The following is a 16,557-nucleotide window of genomic DNA, read 5'->3' as shown; positions in this document are numbered from 1 at the left end:
TATTCTGACTACTTAAGAGCAGGTTTTGACTGCAGTGACATCTGTGTAGTGTAGGTGGATTTTGCCTCTCTTAGTAATTCTGCTGAAAGATTTTTTTTTTTTGCTTTGTTTTAGCCAATCAATGAGGAAATTAAGTTTACAATGCAAAAAGTAGCAGCTCTTTATATCTGAGGGTTCTTTAGCAACATTTTGGGTATCATAGTTTTTCTTGTCTCTTTATACATCAGGGAAGACACCTTTTGAAAACAAACAAACAAAAAAGTTTGACGTCCAAACTCACATTTGTGAAGTACATGTCTGGCTAGATAAGGTGTTGACGGTGCCTGTAAATTATTTTATTTTTGGGGATATATCATATTCTGCAGTATCAAATCTAAGTTATAATTGTGTTAGGATTGTATTGGTTGAGTAAATGTCACAAATATTCTGGGCAATGTTGCAACGTTACTGTCAGTTTCCAGTGCTCCTGACAACCAGGCTGAAAGATTAATACTGTCTTTAGCAGTTGATCTTACTTCTTGGTGCTTCTTTTCCTTCCATTAAAGTTTGTGTATGTTGCTGAGGGGGTTATGCTTGTGTGCACAGAAGGACTTCAGGAAGAATGGTATAGCACCAAACTGTTACGGCATTAAGATGGGGCTGACACCCAAAGTAAGTCTATCATATTGTTATAATGGAACCATTGCAGAAGTATATAATTATTTCATGTAAATACCAGCTCTTATATATTTATTTCCTTTTCAGTTGTTCCTTTTCCTATGGTCCTTTAAGAATAGGGTGCTTCCACTGAGTTTCAGTTGCATAAACTACCGATGTGTCAGCTGGTAATATCCCAGCTTTACATGAAGCAGCTACCTGCTCAAATGTCAGACCTGTTTGTGAATACAGAATAGCTAATAAAAGGGCCTAGAACTTAGGTTCTAAACCTACCTTAGTTTTGTGAGTATTTTTAATAGAGAGTTGAAATTAAAATTTTCCTAAAAGCACATTAAGAGCAACTGTGTGCTCCCTTTAACATCAGGACATCCAGTAGCTACTATTTTTTTTTCCTTTTTAATATATTATCCATTCTTCCTCATGAAAGTATCTCTTTCAATAGTGCAAAGCAGTCATCTTTATATGTAACCCAAAGAACTCACTTGACAGATACTAGAATGTTAATACTGGAGACCTGAAAGTGCAATTTTAAGCCCACTGTAACAGTTATTGAGTGGGATAAAACTAAGCAAAACTCCTAACTCTGGTGTTCAGTAGTAGATAAAATGTAATGATTTATACACCATCTTATTAATAAAATATTTTACTTTTAAAATAGACATGTAAATTTAAAAAGGCAACCGTGCATGTGCAGTGAGAATATGTATAGTACTATGTCTTTTTCTTCTGTTCACTTTTGGTTTTAGGCTAGCACACTTTTTCATATTTTGATTTTTTTTTTCCACCCCTTATTTTCTTGGAATATATACCAATCAGCACAGAACATAACCTTCTACATAGTATAGCATAATCAAAGTCAGAAGACTTATTTTTGTTTGGAGGCCAGTTCATTCCTGCATTCCAAATAATGATTTCCTACACTTTGGGCTGATTCAGCTGCAGATTGGAACCTGTATTGTAATTAGTGTCTCGGTACAATTTACCTCTTAATAACATAACACTTTTAGCTTCCTTTGTCAGTAAAACCTGTTGCCTGTGTAATATTTTAACTGTTATATCCATCACTGGATAGCCTGTGCACTAGTTGTGCAACACAATCGAATTACCAAGCCAGACAGATTTTTGACTATCAGACCAATTCTTATGATCTAACCCTACCAGAGACATGAAGTTTAGTATTTTTGCAAAGCTGTATTGTATCTTTATGACTTTTGGGAACAATGAATGTGCACAAGAGCACCATTTCCTCTCTTTCTGTACCCAAGCTAAATGTGTTATCTCACTGGTGCATGTTTTGAAAATGTCCCCGTAGTGGTTTTGAGGGGTAAAAAATGGTTCCTGTCTCTGAAAGAATGGCTTGTGTTTGCTGAATACTGGCACCATCTCCAGTGTTGGTTTCCTTAGCACAGAAATTACCTTGATGTGTTTGACAGATAATCAAACCAGAGTGGAAAATGGGCACAGCTACAACAGCCACTTTTTAGGATAGATAGAAAGGTTTTTAACAGCCAAATTACAGCAGGACTTCCTTACAAGAGAGTTCACAAACAATGCAGATGGTTTACAGTTCTCAACTTTGTGTATGAAGTTTCTTAGATGAAACATTAAGCTCAGCTTCACAGAGTGCTCATAACACAGTCCCTGTGTTAGTTCTTGCACAGTATTTCTTTTTTCTAGGAGTGTGTTTAGTTACATTGAAACTAATTATAAATGCTCCTGTATATCAACCTGAAATATGGAAAATATTTGCATGAATCTGCATTTTCATATTGTTAAGCTTTGAAGGGAAGGTAATAAAAATGTTAAAGGGTTGCAGCTGCTGGAGATGGTTCCTAGTTATACTTCTCCAGTATACTTACGCAGCATGACATTTAAATTGTAATGACAACCTGCATCCTCCTCGTAATCTGTTCATGAGGACAAAATATACCTCTGAATATTTTCATGCTAGAGCCTAAACTCATGCTGATTTCTGTGTGTTGTTGTTATTCCCCCATCCTGTCCCCTCCATCACCTGCCTCCCTCCCCAGTTTTATTTTAACTGATAATTCTAGTCTTACATAAATATGAATCCTTGCAGAATTTAAACCAGTCCCCATTTTTTTCCCCCACAATATAAGAACTGTTCAGCCTCAAAATCTAAAGCTTGTCTAAATGCATTTATATTGATACAGCCTGGAGGCTGTGAGTTGAATACACAGCAGTTTTTGTTAAAAGGGGCACTGTTCTCCCTTTACTTCACATTCTTGCCTTGACATATATGTACATCTTTAACATTTCTAAAAATAAGCAAATATTTCTTCAGTAAATACTTCAGTCTGAGTTACTTTTGTATTCTGAATATTTCTTTTCAGTATGTCTGTTAATTAATTCACTGGCAGATTAAATTAGGTTTTGGGGGTTTTAGTTTTTAACAACTCAGTAATTGATAAGTTTGGTGGAAAATTTTAAATTGCATTAGGAATTTTGTCAAGAGTAGAATTCCAGATATCAGTGATTACTATCACATTTTGAATAAGTTGGTATATATATTTTAGTTCTTAAATAGTAACTATCAGAAGTAGTTAAGAAAATTACTAACTTTCAACTGGTAAAATATTCATGTTGTACTTATAGAAAGCAAATTAAATCTCATTAAGAGCTACCTGGCAGATCTGTCTTGCAAGCTGCTGGGAGCAGCAGATGCAGAAGTAGGTATCCAGTTTGGCTGCCTGGGAGCTAGAAAGATATAAATATATGTAATACTTTACAATTTTAATAAATTAACAAATTATGGAAAAAAATTCATCCTGGCTTTTATTGTATAAATACAGAAGTTTAGCGATAAATATATCTAAATGTACACATGTAAAAAATACATCTATGCATAGAGAGATGCATGGAACTCGGTGAGAAGAGCCCCTGCCATTTGATTCTGTGTGATAGTAACTAGCCATCTCCCTTTTGGTAGAGCTCTGGCAAAATTCTGAAGCAACAGTATTGAGTTAGCAGCTAGAGCTTCTTTGGAAAGTAGAGTTCATGGAGGTTAGTTGTTGTTATCCCAAATATACAGACATTTTCTGGCATTGTTTTTGAATCTTAGAAAAATAGCTCAACCTTTTAAAATGATGCTTAATTCTGATTATTTTTCATTTAAAATATTCCTGTACCTTGATTTCAGTGGTATGTTTTGTATATTTCTGTAGAACTGCACCATCTGTTTCTCCAAGAGCAGGTCACTGATAGGATTGTGAAGGGGCTGGTCTGCTTTTGCTCAGGAATGACTTGAGACAGAAAGGAGCTCGTTATTCTTCCATACCTGAGATAAATAGGACTCTTTATTTCAAACAAAAATTACCTTTCTTCATCTGCTTTCCATTTACTTTTATTAAGATCAGGAGGGACAAAATTTGGAATTTTAAAAAGTTATAGAAAACATCACTTAATCCTGGTTCTTTACCTGTGGTCATTTATTTCCATTTACTTTGTATACTGTGCTGTAAAACACTGACTAAATTTCAATGTCCTTGCATACTTCGTGGTAGGCAAAACTCAGTAGGGTTCATTTCATGTACAAAGGCTTCAAGGCTTGAACAGCATTTCTCTACTGTTTGGGAACTTCCCCTTCCAAGAGAGGTAGTTTGGATAGAAGGGCTTCCATATGAACTTTTGTGTTTAAAGGTACACAAAGTGGATGATTAAACTGCAAATAGTAAGATACTTCCCAGAAGAGGGACATTGTTTCTCTAAATAAGCTTTGTAATGCAAGATAAAAGTAAAGCCAGTACATATCCTAATACTGTGCATATGTGAATAAGCCTAGGAGGGAAGTTAAGTATGAAGGATTTCCTGCATTCCTGGAAATGCCATCTGCTGTAAAGGTCTCTGCAATCCAGTAGCCAGGTCTTGTTGAGACTGAGAGATGTGAAACCACTACCTGTGTCCCCTCCTCTACTCCACTGTGTTCAGGCACTTGGAGTCACAGTTCCTGCTGGGGGTTGTTACCAGTTGAATTCTCAGTCACACACTGCTCTGTTTTCAGAGCAATGTGATACAGAGGTTATCAGGAAGAAAAATCATTATGAAAATGGGATAAAATATAAACCAGTCTATTGTAATTTAAACCAAGTGCACATCTCACAATATGATTCTTTCTCAAGTAGCTATTAAACTGTGCTGTCCACTAAGAAACCTAACATCTCACGTCTCAAGTCTTTGCTTTTGACATCGGTTTTCAAATGTTTCTTGCTATTCCTTAGCTCTGAAAGTCAACACCTTAGTGAGCATGTTCCGAGTGCCCAGTACCAAACCTGTGCACGAAGCTGCTCTTACAGGCAGCGTGGCTCAGAACCTCGCCTCTGTTGTAACTGATGTCTGCTTTCAATAACGTTTTACTGCCTTACTGCTTGCATTTTGGAACTGTTTTATCATACTTATTAGGTCACCTGAAAATGTATTTTAGTATCTTGGTTAAGAATATCTGGTATTGGAAAAACACCACAAATTCTAAAGCACAACTTTTGAACATATTTATGTAGTACTTTTCAGTGAGTTGATGAAATTTCTCAAGATTCATTTTACCCTAGCTATCATTTTTTTAATTACTTACCTTTACCATTTGCTGATTGAATTTGCTAAAAAAATATTTTTAATGCTCATTCTTATATTTTTATAATTAATTATTTGGCAAAACAAAAAATTCCACACGAGAAAATAAGTTTATTGCTCTATTGTTTAGACAAGCTTGATGCATTCCCTGAATGCATGTGTGTGCCCTTTAAAATTGTAAAGCATATTTCAACTAATTGGAAAGAGGATGTAATTACAATTAAATTAGTTTTTCTTGTAATCTCATCCAAAAACTAAACTCTTTTAATTACCTTCTTTGTTTTGCTGCTAATGAGAAGTTAATAATTTTCATCATTTTGGCAGCTAGGCTCTCCCTGTCTTTGTCACAGCAGTGTTATCTTTCAGGGATCTACCTGTGTAGAACTTCCACAACTAATGATGTCATTCCAAGAAACACTGGTGAATTGTTATTCTTTCCTCTCCTTTTCTTCTTCAAAATGACACATCTCTAGGATACCTCTCCTCAAGAAAATAATACAGCAATGTCTGATATTAAAAGAATAGCTCTGAGGTAGAGAACATTCCCTTGCAGACAAGGATTGTGCACTTTTACAGTTGGCATGAAAATTTACTCTAAGATGGTCTTTGTGGTTTTTTGCCCCATGGATTGATGTGATAATGGTTGTGTTTGCATGCTATTCTTCAAGCAAATAAACACTTGGTTTAGGTGGATTCTGAGCTGACCAAAAGCTATTCAAGCAGAATCAGTAGCGACCTGAGCTAATAAACCCTGATTTACAGGCATGCATATGCCTGTGGCCTCAAGTCAAGCTTAGTGTGAGAGTTGAGCAACTTCATTTTTGCCTGTGACCCTTTTGTAGGCATACCCTGAGTGTGGTCTCTGCTCTGCCCGGCGGGGTCCGCAGCAGTGCAGCAGCAGTGCTGCAGCGCTGCACTTGCATTGACAGGGCCATAGATGGGCATTTGTGGGATGCTGCTGGCCAGGCGCGGTGCCATGTGATTTGGCAAATGCAAATAAAAAGGTCTCAAGACATGACACTCCTACTTGCTTTCAGCACATGTTGGATAAACATAGTAGTGTTGGAGACAGCTACGTTTCTTCTATATTCAACACCTCATTTACAATGCTAAATTTTCCCCTTTTTTGTTTTTTACCTAAGTCTATCTGCAATAAACAAAAAAAATTGAGGTCAATGATGATGAAAAATAAAATAACTATTATTTGCTAATAATTTTAGAGGCATTGGATAGTAGGTGTGCAAATATTCAAGCCAAAGATGCAGAATGAAGAGAAAGCAGTAATCTTGCAGGGTTTTCTCTGTCCAGTCAGAAGTGACCTGAACTGTTTCTGTCATCAACTAAGAAAGTTGCTGATGGAAACTAAAATTGTGTTGTTTAAACAGATTTAAATAAAAGTAACTGTTAAGTAATTTCACAAAAAAATGGAAGCATAAGTTTCAACCTGTGTCCTGTGAAATGGAAACTTGAACTGATAGGGATTTAGTCTCTATTGTCAACATTAAAAAATTAATTATAAAATTTACAGAGTGAACTGTAACATTCAGATGTTCTTGTTGCTAAGTTAAAAAGAAAAAATTAATCTTTGTTGAAGTGCTGAAATTTGTATTGTTAGTGAGACATTGCTAGAATTGAACCATGTTTACAACACCACCAAAGAAAGGCAACTGTTAAGTGTAAGTAACTGATTTTTCAGTTTTCTGCTCTAAAACAGTTTGCTCCCCTTTTTCTTATCTAAGCAATCTCCTTTGGCCAGATATAAGCAGAATTATTGTCAGAAAACATTTTCTGGGAAATGTAGATGGTTGGAATATCAAAATTAATCTTCAAGTGGAAAATATGATGTTATTGCCATTTCTAATTTTGTTGCTATCAACAAAAGTATATTGTTGTGCCAGAATCACGAATTCATATGCCATGCATTAGGCAGGCTGCTTTTAAAATGTCTACTTAGATGACCTAAATTATACATAAACAATTACAATTATTGTGTACAATAAAGTATTTATATATTAAATATACAGCAAAAGTATATGTGCATATGCTGAAACTTCGTGGATATCTGGAGTATTGAGATAAAGTTATGTTTTCTAGCTGAAAAACAACAATTTTTAACCAAGTCAGTCTGATGTATTCTCACATGATAGACCACACAGTTAATTTTGAGCTTAATGTCTTTCAAACTGCTGTACTGAGAAAAAAAAAAAAACCAGTTCTGATTTGCTTCACCGCTGAACATTTTACTTTTTCTTTCTTTTTTTCCCCTTAATTAAGAGTTCTGAGTGTTCCTGCATAATAACTTTTTTTGTGTCTAATCTTCTTGCAGTGAATTTCTGCATTTCTAAATTAAGTTCTTACTTCCATTTGAGCTGATAGTACTGCAATGGCTCAGAACAATATTAAGTATCTACTAAGATTTGTCTCAGGACCTACAGTTGAAAATAAAACTGGGGAGAAAAAGTGGGGCCAAAGACCTGGGGAAGCTCAGTTCACAGCTTCCCTAGGTTACAGATGTTTCTCAGAAGTCTTTGCTCATCTACATACATGGATGGTTCTAACACAGAAGTTGGTCTCTTGTCTCCAAGTAACTCATGTACGGCTGTAATTAGGTGTGTCTGATTGGCACACAGAGGCTACAGCAGAAATTCAGCTATGGCTGAATTTATTATTGAAACAGGGCCATTGAAAAAAAAAAAAAAAATCACAAGAAACAAAAAGAAACCTTGTTAAGAATTCCAGTACTTTTACCTTTAATTCCATTATCTGGATTGTTTCTTTAAAATATCCTAAGTCCTTCAAATAGCCATATAATTTACCTTTTTGAAGAATTAATGGTTCTATTAAATTCTGTTATGCATACCCTTTTTCCTTCATCTTGAGGACAAAAATGTACTTTTGTAGCAGTGTGTTAACTGAAGAAATGGGGCTGTTCAACATATGTAAATGCTTTAAACTTGCCCTTTCTTTCCATTTTCCTGGAGCACAGATCAGTGGAACTTTTACCTTCTCCCAGCCAGAATTGCATGTCTGATCATCTTTTTGTCTATTTTTCCTTTCCACAGGGATCCCCAAAAAATACAGCAACTGCAGAACCAAATTCGTCTGGAACAAGAAAGTGGACAGTGGTATCGTCACCAACAGCAACCCGATCATCATCAGCACCCTCCCTCTTCTCCTTCCTTTCCTCCTCCCCCCTCCTTCCAGGAGCTTGAGTCCAGCCAGTCTGCCACCTCTCCTGTGCCAATGAGTATTCTTAACTCTCATACTTCCCCAACCATGCAGTCTTCCAGCTCCTTCAACTATGCTCGGCCTAAGCAGTTCATTGCTGCCCAGAACATCAGCCCTGCTTCAGGTTATGTGACTCCATCTTCTGGGTCATCTACATCTAGCCTTCCTTCTCCTATGTCTCCAACTGCTTCTCAGAAACAGTTTGGAAGAGTGCCAGTTCCTCCTTTCTCTCAGCAGTTTGCTCCAGAAGGGGAATATGCCTGGTCTCCTTCTTCTCCATCCCCTCCACCCCCACCTCCACCCGTCTTTAGTCCAACAGCGACATATCCAGTGTGTGATTCCTTTCCACTTCCACCTCCTCCACCCCCTCCTCTTCCTTCACTTTCTTCACCTTCCCACAGCCTGTCTCCAACTCCAAGATTTCCTAATTCCAGCCAGTCGCCAGCAGCTTTTCTCAGCTCCATGCTGCCATCCCAGCCACCACCCATTTCTGTCAACGCGTTAGGCCTCCCAAAAGGAGTGACGCCTCCGTAAGTACCAGCTGATGAGCTCCTTGGTGTGCTGAAGATTGCAATGAAGATTATTGCTCTTGCTTCCTTTATACTTTTCTAGGGTCCTTTGCTGTTAGCAGTTATCTGAGAGGGAGAGATGTGTGAATAAATTGCAAATGCTTCTGTGATAGAGATGTGAGATATTTTTTTAACCCTCACAGAAGTGAGGTTCTGAAAGAACCCTACAAGTAGGAACAAGAAAGATGAGAAGCTTAAGCTTTAAACTGGAGTTTAAGAAAATGTGAAAGGAGGAGCAAAAGGCTCTGCAGGCCCAGGGCAGTGGAAGGAGATCCAAGAAAACCCTTCTCACGGCCCAGTTCTTTTAAAGTCACATGTTCAGTGGTATTTGCAGTTTGTGTTCCTATTACATCTGCAGGTAGAGAAATATCAGGTAAAGAGAATAACTTTCAGAAGTCCCTACAGCTTTGTGATACTGAAAATAAAAGGTATTAAAGTATACATCTTATAACAAAGTGGCCATAATTGTTCATTGGCTTTGGCTAGAAATTTTGTTCTGAGGAAATTTGGGAAAGTGTTTAGGAAGGGATTTAAAATAGAAGTGCATAAAAACAAACAGAATCCCTGTCCCTAACAACTCTGCACACTTATTTTCCCCTTTTGTCTTCTCTAAAAGCCAAAATAGTATTTTGGAGCATGTAAGCTCCCATCATAGATCAGTTTTTCTTTCCACTGGCACTAGACTCTCATTCCATCCTTAGAGAACAAAGAGACACGCTGAAGAACAAAAATGAGAATAGCTGTATTCAAGGCTTATTTATAACTTTGTCCAGAAGTTTGTCTAAACATATCTACAGTATCTAGGTGACTTGCTCAGCTACATACTGTTGCAGTGGGAAATTCTGTTATTTCAGTCCAAGATATGAAAAGGAAGAGAAAGAAAGAGGACAGACATCAAAGTAATAAGTCATGTACATGCTTTAAAAAGCATTTCTTTATCTTGATTTGTTTCATACAGCTCATTATGGAGTCTGGCCATGAAATGTTTTTAGAAGAAAAATTAATAAATAGTGCAATTTGCCCTTGCAGTCATAATAGTTGTGATTTTCTGTCTGACTGTGTCCTTTGCACTGGCTGAGTTTCACTATTGATACTGAGCACTGAAAATTGCATGATTAATTTACTGACAGCTTGACCAGTAAGCACAGCCCACCGAAACACTATTACCCTTGATTTTCCAAGAAAAGGCTCTAATCCAGCTACACAGCTCTGACAAGAACTGGATTCATTTTTAAGCTCACCTCTGTGTGCTGTGAGGATAATAGCAGCAGCTTGAGCCTCTGCTGTGTCCCTCTTTCCCTGTTACTCTGTGCTTACGGATACATGATCTCACATGAAGCATTAGCTGTGGTCTTCCTCATTTCCTTTGATCTTTAGACAGAGAAACAACTTGGCAAAGATTCTTCCCCCTTCCCTATGCCCTTCACTTTCCCAAGTGCAGCAGCCAGTCTGGGTATGCACATGATGCTGTGTCTACCCATATTCCTCTCTCCCCCACCCCAACAAGGCAGCAACCTTGGGGTCTGAGCTGAGGATGAGGTGGTTGGCTGTTTTTCTGCATTCCCTCAGGAAATAAAGTCCAGATGGGAGCTGGATTGTGTTAACTATACTGAATGTATGTGTATATAGTTTGTGTGTGTATATATACAAACAGCGAGCATTTGTCATCTGAATTATAACATTAAAACATGGTAAAATATGTACTGTGTGATGCAGAAAAGCCAGAATCTATTGTTATGTATCTTTGATGCCAATTTTTCCCTGGCTTCTCCTTTTTCTTGTTACTGTGTAGGTTAATGTGTGGTGTGTCTTGCTGAGTAAATCACTGTTTCCCATAATTCAAGTACCACTCCTGAGCACTTTCTTCCCCTGGCCTCCATTTGCCCCTCAGCTTTAAGTCTCTTCTATAGCTTGTGCTATACCCTCAGTTCTTTTTTTTTTTTTTTTTTTTGACCCCTTCCACGTTTTGCTTCTTTTCCTTTGTCTTTTGCCTCATCCTCACAAGTCCTCTTCAGCATCTTTATCTTTCCGAGACATAGTTTCTGAGCTCCACACACTATTCCATAACTTTGGCCTGTAGTCTCACCATTTTGCCATGATATCCAAGATCTATTGGTTGAAAATGATACTGTTTCCTGACAGTATCATAATTTACAGATTGGATGCAAGGAACAAATTGCAGCATTCAGTTTTGCTCAGCAGCTGAAATATTAGTCAAGCTATTTATCTTCAAAGACTGTGTCATTGCTAAATCTTGGCATAACTACAGATCTGCTCTTCAAAAGCAGAACTTGGTAGGCATCATTTTTTTCAGTTTTATGTTGTGGTAGGAGTAGAACAAAGGTAAAGTAATAAATATTGCAGGTGAGGGTAGTCAAAGGCAGCACCTGTAAAGTTCTGTATGGCTGTATATAAACCAATAGTCTTTGTTACTCCTCTTAGAGTCAAACCTTCCCTTCATCACCTTTCTTTGGTCATTTAATTTCTCATGCATGTATCATATTTGTTCTACTTAGAAGAGAAATCAATCCAAGGAGTGATGCAGGACAAAGCAAGAGGAGCTCAAAGCTTTGGCCCAGTCCCAGAGATACAACATCATTGGCATAAACTGGTGCAATGACTGCTGCAATGAGTCCTGGGACTGGTGTGCCATGAAGGATGGTTACAGACTCTTCGAGGGGGATAGGCAGAGCAGGAGAGGCAGGGAGGTTGGCACTGTGTGTACTGGAGGGTCTGGAGTGAATGGTGCTTACAGTTGGCAATGTCATGGTCAAAAGCCTCTGGGTAAGGATTAAGGGAAAAACAAGTAATGCAGATGTCATCATGGGAGTCTACTATAGTCCTCCTATCCGGAATGGTGATGCTGATAAGTTGTTCTTTAAGGAACTAAGGAACAGAACTAAGTTAACCCTCTTGTCCTTACAGGGGACTTCAACTTGGCAAATGTAAACTGGGAATACCATACAGCTAATACAAGCAGGTCCAGAAGGTTCCTAAACAGCTGGATGATCAGTACATGGTGCAGACACTAAGAGAGCCAGCTCAGTAAGATGCCCTCCTTGATCTGCTGCTCATTAGCAGAGAGAATCTCATGACTGAAGTGGAAATTGGTGGTTGTCTTGGCCACAGCAACCACAAAGCAATTGGATTTAAAACTTCAGACTGCTTAGGGAACTAATGAGTAAGGTCCCCTGGGAAAATGTTTTTGATGGTGCTAGGGTCCATCAATGCTGGTGACTTTTTAAGCACCACCTCCTATGACCATAGGAGTTGGCTAAGGAGGGATTTTCTTCTAGCAGTAAGGCAAAAAAAAGTAAATATTTGACCAGCAGAAGCAAGGTGGCATGGAAGGACTACAGAGATGCTGCTTGCCTCCATGGGAAGAAAATTGTGTGGTAAAAGCTCAGTTAGAGCTGAAGCCAGCCAGTACTGTGTAGCACAATAAAAAGAACTTTTAAAAATATGCTAGTTGCAAAAGGCAGTCCAGAAATAACAGTGACTTGTTAAATTATGAGGGTGTTCACCATATGAACAGGGACATAGACAAGGCAGAGGTGATTAATGCTCTCTTCGGTCTTCAGCAACAGTTATGGACTATGGGGGTCCCAGTGCCCTGAGCTGAAGGATGAGGATTCTGAGAATTATAAACTCAGAGTTAACTCTGAACTTGTGAGGGAATCACTGTTCCAGCTGGATCCCTGTACATCTATGGGGCCTGATGGGATTCGTCCAAGAATCCTCAAAGAGCTGGCTGATGTCATTACAAGACTCCTCTCCATGACTTTTTGAACTGTTTTGGGAATCTGGAGAGGTCCCACTTGACTAAAATGCTGGCTAATGTTTCCCAGTTTTCAAGAACATCACAAAGGAAACCACAGGTCTGTTGGTCTCATTTCAGTGCCTGGTAGAATTATGGAGAAGATTACTGTTGGAGTTACTGAAAAACACCTGAAGAGTAATGAAGTCATTGGCCAGAATGGCTTCATCAGGGTAAAGCCCTGTTTGACTAGCTTCATTTCCATTTATGATAAGGTAACCCAGCTAGATGACCAAAGGAAGCCTGTTCATGTAATATCATTAGGCTTTAGGTGAACTTTCAATACTGTTTTTCATGGTGTCCTCTGGATTAAATGTCTAGCATTCATCTAGATCAGCACATCATATGATGGGTGTGCAATTGGATCATGGGTCAGGCACAAAGAATTCCAGTAAACAGGGTTATCTTAGCCTGGCAGTCACCAGTGGGGCTCCACACAGTTCTGCTGTAGGGCCGGTGCTCTTCATAAATGACCTAGACCCAGAATTCAAAGGAATGCTAAGTAAATTTGCTGGTGATACTAAACTGAGGGGATCTGTCAACTACCTCAAGGGCAAAGAGGCCCTACACAGAGATCTTGACAAATTAGAGGGTTGAGCAAGCACCCACTGTATGAAGTTTAATGACGTCAAGTGCTAAATTTTGCACCTGGGACAGGGCAACCCTGGATATACAAGAGGACTGGGAGATGAGAGGCTTGAGAGCAGCCATTTGGAAAGGGACTGGGGGTCCTGACCGACAGAAAGTCATTGTGCCTTGACAGCCAGGTGGGCCAACAGTGCATCAGGCACAGCATCCCCAGCCAGGCAAGGAGGGGATTGTCCTGCTCTGCTCTCCACTCAGGTGGCCTCACCTCAAGTCCTGTGTGCAATTTTGGACACCACAATACAAAAAAGACATTAAGCCATTAGAGTCAAGAGGAGGACAATGAATATGGTGAAGGGCCTTGAGGGGAAGCCATATGAGAAGCAGCTGAGGTCACTTGGTCTGTTCAGCCTGGAGAAAAGGAGGCTGAGAGACCTCACTGCATCTGCAGCTTCCTTGTGAGGGGAAGAGGAGGAGCAGGCACTGATCTCTCCTCTGTGGTGACCAGGGACAGGACCTGGGAATGGTCTGATGCTGTGTCAGGGCAGGCTTCGGTTGGATACTGGGATAAGGGTCTACACCCAAAGGGTGGTTGGGCACTGAAACTGCTCCCCAGAGATGTGGTCACAGCACCAAGCCTGGCAGGGTTCAAAGAGTGTGCGGAAAATGCCCTCAAGCACACAGTTTAAATCTTGGGGTGGCCTGTGTGGGGCCAGAAGTTAGATTCAGTTTATCTTGCCGATCCCTTCCAACTCAGAATATTCTGTGATTCTGTAAAATCATTTCTAATCCTCTCTTCAATTCCTGTATTCTGTGGGCCCATGAACAGTAAATACCACAGTGCTGTTTCAACATTTTCCTTGTTTTTGAGCCCTGAGATTCTGTAGAAGTGACTACATCAGCTAAACCAGTTTGAACCAATGAATTCTCTTTCCAGTTAAATTTGGAAAATTTGGAAAAATTACAGTGGGAATTGTTAATTTGTTTGGAATGGAGTTTTTTGTGGTTTGGTTGTTTTGGAATTTTTTTTAATAGCATGTGGTCTTACAGTCTTGCATGTATTATGGGAATACCTACTTGTGAGTTTACTGTATTTTATTTGGACATCTGAAACAACAAAAGGAAGCTTTGTGTCATTTTGTGTCATTAATTCCTACTAATGATTTTTAAAATATTTTTAAGCATTTATTTGTAACAACATGGTGAGTGTTTCCCTTGAAAAAATTATATCTCAATTTTCCAGTAAGATCTAGACACTTTGTAGTGACTCGCATTTTCAAGCTGTGGTGGTGTTGGTTGAACAAGCTTTGGCAATAACCTCTTTTTATTAATGGAGTAGATTTGGTAGACTTTGTGTCTTGCTAGAGCATTGTGTTATTAAGCAGAAGAGAAGTGCTGGTGGAACTGCATAGCTAATTAAGTACTTAAGGGAATTATGAGCACTTGTCAGTAATTTCTGAGGTAAAACTTGGCTGGAGTAAGTTTGTTGAATAGTTTTATGAAAAATCTCAGTTCTTTCCTTCTTTACCTAAAGAAAACTCCAGGGTGGGTGGATCTGTTGTATTCAGATTAGCTTTTGTTTACAAAACACTTTCAGGGAAGAGAGTTGATGTGACAGAAACATATGATTGAGGGGGGTTAATTCACAGTTAAGTTTGTTGAAGCTAGAAACTGATTTTCACTGTTCCTAGAAAAAAACTCAACAAGTTACTTGTGAAGGAACAGAAATAAGTATGCCTAAAATTTATATCTAAGCACATACATTATATGTTTAGATGACCACTTGTGAAAGCACAAATAATCCCATGAGAAGGATTTGTTGACTATTTATTTAGTGAATATTTGCTTTTAAAAAGCATAAAACCTGCCACTAAAGGGTGTGGCTTTGTCCAACCTCTTTCTAAGTAAAAAAATATATATATATTGTTAGCTATACATATATTGTTTTGAAGGCAACTTTAAAAATTAATGATTTTCCTAAAAGCAGACCTTTCATTAAAGTAGATATCTTCAGTAATACTACCTTAGTTAAAAACAGGAAAAAATATGACTGTACAGAATTAGTGAAAGAACATGAATATTGATTTACTGCTTTCTGGAAAAGGATGGAAAATGGAAAAGAGAGCATTACTTGAATGCAAGACTGTCCAAACTACCTTGTAGAAGGTAATTAAATACTGCTTTTATCATTCTACACAAAATATAACTGCTGTCTCAGTGAGCTTTAGAACCTTAAATCCAAATGCTAAAGGAGTGGGAATCATGAGAAAAGCAATATCAGGGATCGCACCTTTTCCCCCTTTGAAACAGAGCTGCTGGTCTGCTCTTGCAGCTGTGTACTGTGACTTGTCCATTGCATTCCGTCTCAAATGGAATTGAAACAAATATTGTAGTAATTGGCACGTTCCTTTAGTCAACCAGCAATGACGGAAATTACAATTTCGCCAGACCACTCTGAGGAAAAATACACTTCTCTAGCTTTTGATCTTACAGCCTTCAACACTCTCCCAACTTTCATTTTAGAGTAAACGGCATTGCTGTCCTATATAGATGAGACTTGTACTTTTCCTGTTTCTGCAAGTTATGCTTGTCACAATTTTTTAAAAATTGAGGTTATCTACAGTATGATAGATGTGAAAATCGTGATTTGTAGGAGGAAGTACCTTGATTAAGAACTCCAGCATCAAACTGAGACGACAGGTCAGGTGTTTCCATGCTTCTGATAGAGAAGCTCTCTTTGCTGCCTATTCAGTCATACCTGGAAGTATTCCCAGATAACATATTGGGAAAACATATCTAAAGACAAGTATTGCTGTAACTGGAAAAATTCAAGAAAATATGAGGGTTTGCATTCATTCACAACCTCCAATTTTGTTAAGCTATTAACAAAATTGCCCGTTAAACCATTTTTGTTTACATTTTCTTGAAATTTTTTTTTTTCCATAGCTGGGATACTAGGATACTATTGGTGGCTGTAATACCACCACATGGGGGGTTTAGCTGTGATATCAATTCTTGTTGGTTGTGCTAGGAAACGGCTCATTTTGGGGGCTTTGTTTTTGCACCTTTTGATTAGGCATGTGCATGTGATTATCATAAAATACATATCATATC

At 38.4% G+C, this 16,557-nt stretch overlaps 1 protein-coding gene across 1 annotated transcript in view; it reads left to right on the top strand.

Moving 5' to 3' along the window:
• The window catches only part of PALLD (palladin, cytoskeletal associated protein), a 186,221-nt gene that overhangs the window by 138,728 nt on the left and 30,936 nt on the right, over positions 1-16,557 (top strand). The window contains exon 11 of the mRNA XM_021555592.2: positions 8,307-9,002. Coding sequence (XP_021411267.2) covers positions 8,307-9,002 — 696 coding nt within the window. The remainder of the gene's footprint in view (positions 1-8,306; positions 9,003-16,557) is intronic.

This window comes from Lonchura striata, chromosome 4, assembly GCF_046129695.1.
Source record: "Lonchura striata isolate bLonStr1 chromosome 4, bLonStr1.mat, whole genome shotgun sequence".
NCBI classification, from domain to species: domain Eukaryota; kingdom Metazoa; phylum Chordata; class Aves; order Passeriformes; family Estrildidae; genus Lonchura; species Lonchura striata.
This window is presented reverse-complemented; position numbering and strand designations above follow the sequence as displayed.